This window comes from Nicotiana tabacum, chromosome 7 (genome assembly GCF_000715075.1).
Source record: "Nicotiana tabacum cultivar K326 chromosome 7, ASM71507v2, whole genome shotgun sequence".
Taxonomy (NCBI): domain Eukaryota; kingdom Viridiplantae; phylum Streptophyta; class Magnoliopsida; order Solanales; family Solanaceae; genus Nicotiana; species Nicotiana tabacum.
This window is the reverse complement of record NC_134086.1, coordinates 5953397-5968067: the sequence shown is the minus strand read 5'-3', so window position 1 is coordinate 5968067 and position 14671 is coordinate 5953397. Positions and strand designations below refer to the sequence as shown.

General features: G+C 33.9%; 1 protein-coding gene across 1 annotated transcript; it reads right to left on the bottom strand.

Annotated features, from left to right (window-relative positions):
* Window positions 1-3285: 3285 nt before the first annotated feature.
* Window positions 3286-6067, bottom strand: LOC107816702 (ras-related protein RABA5c). Its single transcript, XM_016642447.2, has 2 exons — window positions 5601-6067; window positions 3286-3838 (listed from the first exon to the last, which is right to left on the bottom strand). The coding sequence occupies exons 1-2, from the start codon at window positions 5932-5934 to the stop codon at window positions 3522-3524; spliced, it is 651 nt and encodes a 216-aa protein (XP_016497933.1). The 5' UTR covers window positions 5935-6067; the 3' UTR covers window positions 3286-3521.
* Between the last annotated feature and the right edge of the window lie 8604 nt (window positions 6068-14671).

The window sequence follows — 14671 nt, the reverse complement described above, 5'->3', positions numbered from 1 at the left end:
TGTGTACGTAAACTACTTCGTTAATAAATAAAATATGTTAAAACATGCTGATGTTTAAGACATTAATCATCAAAGTGGTAGGTAATTAAGTCTCTTTTTGACCTAACAAGAAAGTTGTTTGTCTTATATTAGGTTAACACAAGTGACAAGACATAATTTGCTCTGATGTAGCTGTCAATGAGAAATATGGTCTTCCTTTTCACTTCCTTGATGGTAGGAGAAAATTGCTTATTTATCAAACACTCAGTTTTAATAGCTTGATTTGATTACTCTAGAAGCTTTAATTAATTAATTTTAAAATAAATAACCCCCCCCCCCCCCAAAAAAAATAGAATAAATATAGATAAAGTGAAGAAATGATCATGATTGTCACATGCATGCAAAACAATCAATGCTATTATCCAGAATTATTTTCTTGGACACAGAGCAAGTGTAATCTTATAATTATCAAATTTCAGAAACAAAAATAGCAAGAACTACAACTATTCCAGGAAAAAACTAGAAGACAGTGTATCAAAGCTTGTTGATATATTTTTGTGCTAATAAAAGCAGATTTGATAGTTAAACTTAGCATGATTAGATGATATTCCCTCCTATCCATACGATGTGACTTTTTTACCTTTTTATTTTGATCTAAAATAAGTGTCGTTACATAATTGAGAAAAAATTAACTTTTTTTTTAAAAAAAAATTTGTCCTTATTTACAAAACTCAATATGTCAAGTTAACAATATATAAATTTTAATTAAGGGTAATTTAGTCAAAATAACTTACTTTATGTAGGAATTAGTATTTTCTTAAAGGATATGTCAAAAAATTAATTATTATGGATTGGACGGAGTAAATAAGATGAAAATGCATATTAATTAACCACAATTACGTGATAAAAGAGCGTGCAGAAGACATGATCATGGATAAATTTTAGCGGATTTCACATGCTGATTAGTACTCCGTTCACTTTTACTTGGCATGTATACTAAAAATATATTTTCATTTTTACTTGTCACTTTACGCATATTAAGAGAAGACAAAATTTTTTTTCCTGTTATACCTATAATATTTATTACTCATTTCAAATCATTTTCTCAAATCCAATAAAATATGTATCAATTAATATGGGTATCATGGTAAATTATGCATTTCATTAATTATTTTTTAAGGGGCGTGAAAAGTCAAAATGTGCAAAGTAAAAGTGAACTGAGAGAGTAGTAATTAAAATCCTTAAAACATTATGACCTTTGTTTTGGTCATAATTATACTTAACACCTGTCTAAAACAAATTGAATGGGACCCAATTGCTTAATGATTAATGAATCCTCATAATTATGTGTAGGGAAAGGATCCCAATTGCTTAATGCTTAATGATTGATCAACCATGATTAATCTTGTTTTATTCTCTTTGTTCTTCTATAATTACTGGAGTATATGGTTTTTGAAGCATTAGAACTAGAAAAAGATGGCTTTTGATAGCCCAAGAGCAATTAGCCGAAGCCCAAATGTAGAAAACTTCCCCTCAAATAACTAGTAGAAATGACACCAGGTAGCCACTCTAAAGGATTGCTATTTAGAAATTAGCCACTATATCCTGAATTTCAGGTTTTCAGTTCAATTTTTCAGGACAAAATATTCTGAATTGTCGTGAAGTTAGGATTATTAGTTTAAAATTTCAGGACAAAATAAATATTGGCTAATCTCTAAATAGCATCCCTGAGATGTGAGAATGGCTATCTGTGCAACTTGCCCCCCAAAGACTAACCAAAAATTTTTCACTTCTAACAACGTTAAATTTACATCAAGCTTAATTAGCCATGATTTTCTTAAAATTTTTAATGATTTAATTCCAAAGATCCTATTTTTGGGAGGAAAAGAGAAAAATGTTTAATTAGAATGAGAAAAATATCTTGCGATAATCGAATATTGCACCTTTTTTGAAATCGCCATTCTACTTAAAAGACTGCTTTCTGCATTGAATATTTTGTACTTTGTGGCTCAAACGAAATAATCTTTGTTACTTAAATGGCTAAACTAGTTCGTATATACTCTTAATATGGTGTGATATTGTCCGTTTTGGATCAAGCTCGCACAGTTTTCTCAAAAAGAAATCACCATATCTGTAAGCTCCCAATCTTTTCAGCTACCAATGTGGGACTTTGTTCGTCGCACCCCCACAAATTCTGTATTGCAATGCTTGAAGTAGTCTCTGCTATTCTCATACCTCTTATGAAGAGCAATATCAGAATATGATGCCATCATTCTTTGTACTTTTATACTATCCCAATGATGCCAATTCCTGCTTTTCCCATTGTTTTCTGGAGCATCCTCTTTTTCTCCGTTTTCTTACTTCCACTGCTAAAATCATCGAAGAGTGTGGCCTAGTGGTCAACGAAGTAGTTTGAGAATCATAATATAACAAGTTCAAATTTCGACGGAAGCAAAACTAGATGATTTCTTCCTTTCTGTCCAACCGTTGGGGGACATAATTAATTACCTGATGCATGTGCTGGTGAGAGGTATTGAGTATTCCGTGAATTGGTCGAGGTGTATAAAAGTTGGTCCGAACACTATGGTAAATACTCAAATTACTCGATGTAAAATTAACACTTAGTTTTGGAAATATTGCAGATTATTAGCTGTACCTCTCTTTCTACATACGTATACATCTATATATTGTATGTATTTTTTTCTATTAATAAATATCAGATTAATATAAGATAGGCAAAGCCAGAAAATTTTATTTTGTATCTCATACAACTGATACTAGTTGTATAAGGCATTTTTTTTTTGTCTCATAATTTTGTGAACCCAGAAGTATAAGATTGGGGTCCACAAATTTATGAGACAAATTGAAACCTAATACAACTAATGTCAGTGTGACGCACACAATAAAACTTCTCGGCAAAGCCGTTGATATATAGGGTGCTTAGGAAGTCAAACACTGGTCGATAAAATTGAGTACAAGAATAAACAATTCAGACATGTTAACAACTTTCAAATAGAATACTTACAATACATGTCTAACACTCAGCGTATCCCTCCAACCACAATATTAAAAATACACGTAATCCTCTAGCACTCTTACGCTATGCGCGGGGTTCGAGAAAAGGTCCGATCACAAAAGTCTATTGTACGCAGTCTCACCCTGCATTTCTGCAAGAGGCTATTTCCACGGCTCGAACCCGTGAATACTACATTTAATTTTCTTTTTAGAAAAAAACACAACTATAACTGTCATCCAATTCTTTACTCTTTCCCTACTCCTTCAAACAAATCAAACCTCAATTCAGAGTTGAAACTAAACCAAGAACATGAAATTCCTAGTAGAAGTACAACAAGAAGAGTAAGAAAGAAAGGCTTTTTGTTTTGTTTTGTTTTGCTTTCTCAGCTCTCGTAAAAATGTCTTCAAAGAAAATTGGTAAATGCTATGGCTGCTAGAGCCTTGTACTTTTCAGCAATAATGAATAAATACTGAAAAACCTCTTAATCTTGAGTAACAAACTATATATAATCAGTTAGAAGCAGGGCTCATCTTGAGCAACAACTGCTCCAAGATCGTTTCGATCCTTCTCCGTCATCTTTTACGAGGCTTACCCTGTTAATAGATAACTCTGCCTTGTAGGAATCCGAATTCAAGACCTTTCGGCTGACATTGCTATAGATTTCACGTATGACAATCTCGAAAGCCTTATTAACGTTCGTAGAATCTAAAGCGGATGTCTCCATGAAGAATAATCCTTCTGCTTCTGCAAGCTTCGCGCCTTCTTCAATGCTAACGTCCCTAATGTTGTCCAAATCGCATTTGTTCCCTACCAGCATCTTCGCGACTGTTGTATCACAATGCGCTGCAGGTTTCATCAGATTTCAAAAGTTTAGTTATTCTTCTGCCTCAGACAAAAATAAAACATAAAAGTGAAAACGCAATAATTGAAACAATTGGTCCTACCAAAGTAGAGAGTGGTAGCTAATGAAAATCACAGCACAACAAAAGTACCTATTTACACCATAGATTTTGATTGTTTCAGGCTCGAGGGCTTGTTAAGGAAAGCGGCAAGGGCCAACGAAGGGTGGAAGTACTTATCATACTTTAGTGTACACTTAAGAACTATGCTACTATTAAGTAATTAAGGATGTAACTACTACACCGTATGAGTGCAGCTCAGGTGAACCGTGCTCAAGCAAATCTAAGATGCATTACTGTATGGAGTATCAATATTTCAACACATTTTGAAGGAAAAAAGAGGCCATGTTAATTAGTTAGGTGCGTTCGCGTTCCACTTGATTTCCACATCGGTTTTATTTTTTATTTTTCAAAAAAGTTCAAAGAACTCCGCCACACATGCCCAGCATTAATACAGTTAATTAACAAAGCTGCAAAATATATATTATAACATGAAGCAACAGTTCAAATGGTAATCACCAAATATGCAAGCACTTAGACGTCTTTTGTCAGGTGAAGAAAGCACATGTTCCTTTTAATTCAGACGCCAAGAAAAAGACGAACATCTCCAGGTATCCCGGGAACAGAAACTGGAATAACGGACAGGTAAACAACTAAACATACTAGTAAAACACCAAACTCATACCCCTATTGGGAGAATTTATCGATACACAACAATGGTAACAAAATGATTCTTATATTATGTGAACAACAAGACTAGCCCTCATCAGACACAGATGAAAGTGATACCAAAATATGCTGGAAAACCAGATCCTAGTTGCTCAGAAATGAAGACCCTGCTAACAATCTGATATAACCATCAACATTAGCCAATTACAGAAAAATAGCAATCTTTCTCACGATATCCCCTTATTAAAAAACATCCAAAACTAGCAGACTCAGACCCACATTTTTTATTTTCAGCGCAATCTCATTTCCAGTATAAACGGTACGCCTGAATCCCACATTCTCAAATACATGCCGATACCAATCAAAAGTACAAGCAATAAGCAAATCAATTTGTCATAATCTCTCAACAAAAATTAAATTATCTGTTACATTTCCAAGTCTCTTATTTCCCATGTGTAGCAGCAATATAAAACTTTAGAAAGACTAATAAAAGCTGCTTTTTAACTTTAGAAAAAAAAAAAAGCAACCCGATGCACTAAGTTCCTGCTTTACGCGGGGCCGGGAAGAGCCGGACCACAAGGGTCTATGGTACGCAGTCTTGCCATGTATTTTTGCATGAGCCTGTTTCCACAGCTCGAATTCATGACGTTCTGGTGACATGGCACATTTTACCAATTACCCAAAGATTGACACTTTCCTATATTTAGAAGCTCTCTAAATTTAATTGTTCTATTTTACCCTTAATAACATCACAAAGACCACAAGATTATAAAAATATTTTTTATATGTCAAAAAGTCTCTTCCTTTCATACTTAATCCGTCCCAATTTATATGATGCTCACTAAGCACAGTTTAAGAAAGTAAAGAATACTTTTGAATATTACAATCATAGACTAAAAATTATACAATGTATCAAAGTGCCATTTTTGGATCTTGTAGTCTCAAACATATCGTGTGAAATGTTAGAACTAAAGAGTTACTACTAAAAATAGAAGTAAGACACATAAATTGAAACAAAATTGTACGAGATAACTTACTATTAAGCTCATCAAGCCACCTAGTAACACTTTCAAAAGTACTTCTCCGACTAATATCATAAACAAGTAATGCACCAAAAGCACCACGATAATAAGCAGAAGTTACAGCTCTAAACCTTTCTTGACCAGCAGTATCCCAAATCTGAGCTTTAACTTCTTTACCATTAATTTCAAGAACTTGGGTCTGAAACTCAACTCCAATTGTTGCTTTTGAATGCAAGTTGAACTCATCTCTAGCATATCTTGATAATAAATTTGATTTTCCAACAGCTGAATCACCTATTATTACAATCTTGAAAAGGTATTCTTCAATATCATCATCTGATGAATCCATAACTGTTTGATTAGTAGAGTATACTGTAGAAATAGATCTTGTTATTTGGGGTAAAAAAAATTTTTTTTTTTTTTTGGGAGTTGATATTTTGAGATGTTCGAGAAAATGGAAGGTGGGTAAACTGAGAGAGAATTTAAGAAAGGTTTTTAATGATATGATGAGTGGACCTTATGTTATGTCTTGTGTGCAAGCAAACCTACTTCCAACCGAGAGGTCGTGAGTTCGAGTCTCCCCAAGAGCAAAGTGGTAAGTTCTTGGAGGGAAGGATGCCGGGATCTATTTGGAAACAGTCTCTCTACCCTAGGACAGGGATAAGGTCTACGTAATAAATTGCTACTTTTTGCCAACTTACGCGCCAGTTTTTCCTCTTATTAGTTTTTATTTTACATTTAAAAAGTGCATTAATCGGGGTTTGATTCACCGACAAAATTATGGGTTAGTCTTTGTTCAATTTTATATACTACTTCATCCGTCTAATTTTATGCGATTAATTTATTGGACATAAAATTTAAGGAATTATTTTTAAAATTTGTCATTTTAAAATAAGCTATAATTATTTGTATGGATTAAAATAAATGAAGACTTTAAAATTATATTATTTAAAATACAAAAATGTATTTTTTAAAATAGATTAAACAAAGTGCATCACATAAATTGGGACGAGGGAGTACATAATTGAGGTTTCTACTTGCTCAATAATCTACGTGTCTTACTTTTTATTTTTAATTTATTTAAGTAAGAATGTTAACTTTTTAATTTTAATATTATTATTTTATTCTTAATGATATTCACTTTAAGATGAGAGTGCAAAACAACAAGGTTCAAATGGTATCCGTTCCATTGATATAAACGCATTTAGTTTAAGATAATTAGATGACGACACTTGTCTTCTCAGGAATATCACATTGTTATATCTGAACAAATTAAGTTTAAACCTCATATTATATTCTCATTTAGATGATTTATAATCAAACAAGTATTTATAATATATTTTAAACTATAAATTTTAAAAACCATTAACTTTAATTTAAGCTTCATATTTGAAAGGAGCGAAAATTAAAATGCTTAAATAAATATATGAGTATACTAGGAGAGATAAGATTAGAAAATAAAAATATACGAGGCAAGATGGGAGAGACATCCATGATAGACAAGATGAGAGAAGTGAGGCTGACGTGGTTTGGGGATGTGAAGAAAATGAGCAAAGATGTTCGGTAAGGAGATGTGAGAGGTTTGCAGTGATAGGTATAAGGAGAGGTAGAAGTAACCGAAGAATAACTAGTGAGAGGTGATTAGATATAACATATCTTCAGCTCATCGAGGGCACGACTCTAGATAGGAGAGCATGAAAGCAAGTATTAAGATAGAAGGTCAATAAGTAGTCGAGCAATTTCTCTCTTTTCTATGAGAGAACGTGGTTCTAATTAAAACATCTATTCTCTCTTTTCCTTATTATTATTATTGAAAATAATTTTTTTACCTCATACAAGATAGTAGTAAAGTCTCTAATCTCATTTATAGGATCATACTTAGTACTCCCTCCGGTCCAAAATAAGTGATTTTTTGGATATTTTTACACAGATTAAGAAATTCACTTTTTTGCATTAATTAGCAATGGAATTGACCATATTAACCTTTACTATTTCACATAAACACTCCTAACACATATTCCAACACTAGTTACTCCAAGAACAATGTAGGAAAAAAATAATTAATTCATTCTTAAAATCTGAAAAAATCACTTATTTTGAACTACAAGAAAAAGGCCAAAAAATTACTTATTTTGGATCGGAGGGAGTATATTATTATTATTATTATTATTATTATTATTATTATTATTGTATCAAATAGTTTACCTCCACATGAAAAAACAAAGAAAGTAGTAATAAATTTCGTGTCCAATGAAATGGATGGAATAATGGACTATAATTGGAAGCGTGCCCTTTCAGACACGCGCGCAAAACAAAGACATCAATAACTTACAAAGCCGAACCACCCCACCTTTCCTTTTATCAACTCCAAGCCACATCCATAGATTTATGATATCCAAATTCACCTTTTTGTACTTTCTTTTGAATCTGCATAGCAATCTTTCGTCCTTAATTAGAGATTTCGGGTTCGAATATTGAGCATATAATTATTTTTGTTAAGGATCACTTTATTCCTAATATAAGATATTCCGGCACGAATTCGAATTAAATCGAGCTCGACAGAGATATTGGATATCGAGTGAGAGACCAAAAAAAAGAAGCTATGTTTTACCTACTAATTTGTTCCCTTTCCAAGATTAAATAAGAAAATTATATACCCATTTTATATGCGCATGCTCATTTTAAGACATTTTAGAACTTCTTACTCGATTTTATTGATAACAAAATTTCTCAGAATTTTCTGACACTCTCGTGAAATTAATATTTGCGAGTATGAACACCTTCCTGTTTAAGTATCATTTAGTTACTGCAGGGATTAGAATATTAGTTGATATTTTGTTTAAGGCATATATATATATATATATCGCCTCACATTTTACTCGTGTTTCGTAGATTCCGAATGTGAAATGTATTGATTTATGTTAATTCGTGGTGTTTTTATGTGTATGAATCATCCGTCCGAAGGCAATATAGGGTGGAAGGTGCGAAATTAGGGCCAAAAAGGAGCAAAATTGAAAAAAGGTCATTTGTAGCACCACAGGTAGCATAGGGCGCTACATGTGGCCTAGTTTCCAGAACCTAAAAAATTCTAGCACCAGGGCTAGCGCCCCATGCTACCCTAGGCGCCGGGTGACGGGAAAGTATCCTACTTCGTCCGGAACAAGGTTATTTCGACCCAAGACACCCCTAACTTGTATGAAAGCAAGTCTAAACCTATTTTGGAGGGGGGCACCACTTTGAGAGGAAAACACAAACACGGAACAATCGAGAGCGAGGATCCTCAGTTTTTCTTCATCTTCTCTTCCTTTAATCTCATAGTTTATAGTTCTAGAAGTTTGGGTGCTACATGAACATTGTAGTTTGAAACTTGAATTATTCTTATTATTTTATCATATTGACTTATTTATTAAATCTTGCGCTTAATTATTTGATTGTTTGATCACCAATTGAATACTATCTACGAATATGAGATTGAACTCGGGAAAGAAAATTCCAGATTGCATATAAGATTGAGTAGAACGAGATCTTGAACCTAAGTATCGGGAACGGATTTGTGGTTATGATAGGGATATACCCAATCGCCTTTCTTGGTTATTATACAGGAATTATTAATGCGTTCTTGTTAATCCTAATTCCATAGGAATATGTGTTAAGTTAGCTTGAATAGGCGAGTAGAATTTCAGAGAATACTACGAGTAATATTAACCTTATCAATCAATAAACCAGATAAATTAATTAGACAATTTAAGTGAAAGACTCAACGGGATTGTTAGTCAACCCATAGCTCTAGAATATCGTCTCTCATTGAATTCGTGTCTTTCTCCAACTTGTTTCTTTAATTTCTTAGTTTGCTACTCTAGATTAGTTGTAGTTAGTAATCTTTAGAAAATCGCTTGAATAGATTAATTGTCTTAGTTTAATTTAGTAAATAGTTAATCACAAGTCCCTGTGGATACGTTATCTGGACTTACAATCCTATATTACTTGTCGACCGTGTATATTTGCGTATGTGTTTCGGAGCAACAAGTTTTTGGCGTTGTTCTCGGGCACTTAGAAATTAACTGTTTTTCTAGATTAGACTTTTACTTTTATCTATTCATGTTTTTAAATGTTAGTTTAGTTTAATATTTTATTATCTTTTTTTATTGCATCATCAAATGAGAATTGGTCGAATATTGGTTATTCTTATTTTGGTGATCCATGTCCTTATTGTGGAGGACCACACTTGTGACAACATTGTGAATCTCAATCTTATAAGTGAATTTTTTGTAATGTGTGTGGTTGACAAGGTGGTCATTGGCATGGTTGTCCTAATTCTTTTTACCCTTTTCTAAGCCTTTATTATGATATTTCTAATAATGTTTATGAGTTTGATAGGAGCAATGAAGTGGAGGATGTGGAATGTGTTGCCTTGTATTATGGACATGGTGAGGCAAGTAGCCAAGCAACAAGATAAAAATTAAAAGGCTATACAAAGAATTAGTGCAACAATCATGAGAATAAAGGCCGAGACAGAAGAAGTGGCTAAAAAGGGAGTTCCCACAAGAAGATAATTTTGAAGAAGCAGATATAGTGAGCCAATCTTGACTAGAGGAACAAGCTCAATAAAATTTCATGAGTTTCTCCATGATGGTCTTTCAAATATGGCAGAACAATTGATAGAAGGAAGAACTGATCTCAAGCAAGAGATAGACCAATTTGACTCGGATATCCATGACTTGCAGACTCAATTGACTAAAAAGGTTGAGGCGTCTGATGCCCACCAATAAATTGTTGTGGATACTAGCCAGCTTATGGAGCAAAAAGAGGAATTCCAGCTATTCGACCAAAATTTTGTTGATGATGCCAAGGTTGACGAAGTTTGTAAAAGTGAGGATGTTAAAAGTGAAGTGATTCTAGAGTTGAAACACATTGGACCTCATTCTAAACACTTTTTAATATTGTGTTTGATTGGTGACATGAAAATTGATCCATTCGAGCATATGTGGGAGTATATCCTCAAAGTGGAAGGAAAAGTGGTGAAACTGATGGCGTCGTACCACGACGTTAAATCAATCTCTTATTGGGAGGCAATCCAACTTTATTTTATTTTTATTTTTATTTTTGTTTATTTTTTATTGTGTTATCGTTGTAGTGTTGTTTTTATATTTTTGTAGGAGTAGAAACATTGAGTCAAAGCTAACAGGAAGTACGTAAAATCGAGTAGGCAGTTGGAACTAAGCGTGGGGTGCCAATACAAAGGATCATACCTGGAGAAGTCTGAGTATCTCGTGAGCTGCTAATACTCCAACCTTTGGCCTACCAGGGAATCTCTTTTACCTTCTTGTTATATATTATGTGCATTGAAGACATTGCACAATATTAAGTATGAGGTGAGAAGATTGTCTGGGTGATTTTCTGTGCTATCCTAACTTAATTGTAGTACTCTTTATTATTGTAGTGATTTTTGTAATTAAAAAAATAAAAATTGAGAAAAGAAAAAAATATCAAAAAAAGCTCGGAATTTTTCCGACGATGGAACTTTTGGACAATTTTCTTGAGGGATTAAAGGCCGATTAAAAAAATACTAAAAAAAAGATTTTAGTTTGGTAGGATACCTTGGTTTTTCTTTAGGCACAGGTTCTTTTTTATGGGTGTAGCTCGAACCCGATACTTTTTTTAGGAGTAGAATAGGAAGAAGTTAAGTTGCTCTGAGGTACCTATTGACGTGCTTAGTGTTGGCACATTAGGCTACAGCATGCGGTCTGTCTTCCCGTACATTTGATTTGAATTGTGATGAGTAAAATAAATAGCCTACTATGTGATGCCTTTTCTTGGTTGTTTGACTTGTATGCCACATAGTGCAATATTGCTCAAAATTTCTCAACTATATGTGCTTGCTTGACTTGAGAGGTGAACAAAATCGTCTTGATTAAGTCACGTGCAATGTGTGTGTGAGGATTTATGATCGTCTGTTTTATCCCGTGTAGTCTAGAACTTGCCCTGTGTGTTGATTGAAGCGAAATCAGTAAGTTGTGCTAGTCTAGGAGATGACGTAGGCGTTTCTTGCTTGATCATAGATGTGCTTTTCACTTGACAGTCACATTACAAGTTGCACCCCTATTTTGTTATTAATGGGAGATTGTTGAACCTTTATCTCCTAAGACACTTAGTCGCTAAAAGAAGCAAGTTTGGGAGTAGCTTTCGAGTGGAACCATGAAAGGGCCATTAAGGCGCACTAACGTTGTGAAAAAAAGGTCACTAGCCGATGAACTTTAATGTATAGAGTGTGTGTAGAAAAAAAAGAGAAAAAGAAAAAAAATTGCAAGAAAGGAAAAAAATAGTTCAAATAATATATAAAAACGCACAACTCCTAATCTTACTAATGCATGCTAGTGGGAGTATAGAAGTTCTTAATTGAAAAAAGGCAATGTTGTATATGGTTTTTGGCGAGTGAATTAGTTGAGAAGAATATGTGCTCGAATTGTGAGTGTAGTCTATTAAAGTGCTTAGGAAAGTTAGTCCATATTCCTAAATGTATCCTACATGTCCCTTAGCCTACACTATAACCTTAAAGTCCTAATTTATCCTAGATTTGGCTAGCTTAGATTAATAGAGATGTACACTCCGGGAAAGCTTATGGTACAACCACAGGATGCACATAAAATTCTTTATGAGAGTGTGCGAATTTTGTTCAATGATGTCCTTAAATTATGCTCAAAGGCATGCTTGAATGTGTGGACTATTCTATTTTCAGTCTTTTGTTTGTTGATGCGGGCACATGATCTCATGAAAGATTGTTAATGTTGTAAACTTCTCTTGTTGGGTGAGTGCGCGAGTTACGGGTAGGGGAGGACATAATACCGACCGAACCGAAAAAATTGGTCGAACCGAAAAATTCAATTTATTCGGTTTTAGGTTTCGGTTTATTCGGTCGGTTTGCGGTTTATAATTTTAAAAAATTCGATGTTCGGTTCAGTGATCGGTTTTAATAGTTCGATTTTCGGTTAAACCGAAAAACCAAATTTCGGACCTCTGCAATAAGTAGCTGACGCCTGACGGTGAGAAATCCAAAAGAAAAATGCAACTTGCCAAGGGCAATGTTTCGTACATGGGGTACAAAAATTTGATAAAAATTTTGCATTTGCTGGGAAAGAATGAAAAGTGGCGATTTCCTTTAGTTTAACTGATGAAGATGAAGACAGAGAAAGAGTAGCCATTCTTTTAATAATTTGCTAAAAAATTTAAATGTTCGTTTATTTTTGGTATATTAAATGCCCCTCGGGGTAGAGGTAAGGTCTGCGTACATATTACCCTCCCCATACCCCACTTGTAGGATTACACTGGGTTGTTGTTGTTGTTGTTGTTGTTGTTGTTGTTATTTTTGGTATATTATGGAGGAATTTGCCCTTTAGCAGATAAGAATTTCGCACAAAGCTAATTTTCCGTTGGTTCCCGCTACCGTCTGGTGGCCTCCCTCATGGCCTCACACCTAAATTATCCTCCGGTCATTTTTATTTTTGGGAAATTTCATACGTTTATCAAAAAAAAATTGCTAATCTATTTGTACATAGTAATCTGTTTTCGTACACCTTAGAAGTCACATAGTAATATATTTTGGTTGTTTCGTACTATTTTTGCCATAGCTTGAAATCGAAAATCGAACCGAAGTTATTATGGTTCGGTTTTGGTTATTAAAATTACAAACCGAAAACTGAATTGATAGAACCGAAATTCTACAAAACCGAATCTAACCGACCGATGCCCACCCCTAGTTGCGGGTGCTTAGTGGTAACGAGTCGACTCTTGAGGTAGTGCGGTTATGGATAAGTTGTTTGAATTGATTGAATTGAAATGGTTATACTTAGGCATGTTTGAAACGAGAACAATGTGAAATTTGTATGTTCGTGCTTGATTGCCGGTACCGATCATAGTCAAGGGTAGAGTGTATGGTTAAAAATTAAAGGATCCTCTCTAGTTGAGATGTGTACGTTATTGGGGTGTAGTTGATAGTCTCATTGCTCGAGGACGAGCAAGAGTCTAAGTGTGGGGTGTTGATATTTAGCTTAAAGTATATATATATATATATATATATATATATATATATATATATATATATATATATATATATATATATATATATATATATATATATATATATATATTATATGTATATCGCCTCACATTTTACTCGTGTTTCGTAGATTTCGAATGTGAAATGAATTGATTTATGCTAATTCATGGTGTTTTTATGTGTAGGAATCATCCGGGGGCAATATGGGGCAAAATGTGCGACATTAAAGCCAAAAAGGAGCAAAATTGGAAAATGACCATTTGTACCCAGTTTCTAGAACCTCAAAAATCCCAACGCCAGCGCCAACGCCCAACGCTACCCTGGGCGATGGGTGACGGAAAATGGGAAAAGTATCCTACTTCGTTCGGGACAAGGTTATTTCGACCCAAGATGCCCCCAACTCGTATGAAAGCAAGTCTAAACCTATTTTGGAGGGGGGCACCACTTTGAGAGGAAAACACAAGCATGGAACAATGGAGAGCGAGGATCCTTAGTTTTTTTCATCTTCTCTTCCTTTAATCTCATAATATATTAATTCTAGAGTTTTAGGTGCTACATGAACGTTGGAGTTTGAAGCTTGAATTATTCTCATTATTTTATCATATTGGTTTATTTATTCAATCTTGCACTTAATTATTTGATTTCTTGATCACCAATTGAATACTATTTACGAATCTAGGATTGAACTCGGGAAAGAAAAATCCAGATTGCATATAAGATTGAGTAGAGCGAGATATTGAACCTGAATATCGGAAACGGATTTGCGGTTAGGATAAGATATACCTAATCGCCTTACTTGATTATTATACAAGAATTATTAATGCGTTCTTGTTAATCCTAATTCTATAAGAATATAGGTGTTAGGTTAGCTTGAATAGGCGAGTAGTAATTTCGGAGAATACTAGAGTAATATTAACCCTGTCAACCAATAAATCAGATAAATTAATCAGACAATTTAAGTGGAAAACTCAACGGGATTGTTAGTCAACCCATAACTCTAGAATATCGTCTCTCATTGAATTCTTGTCTTTAA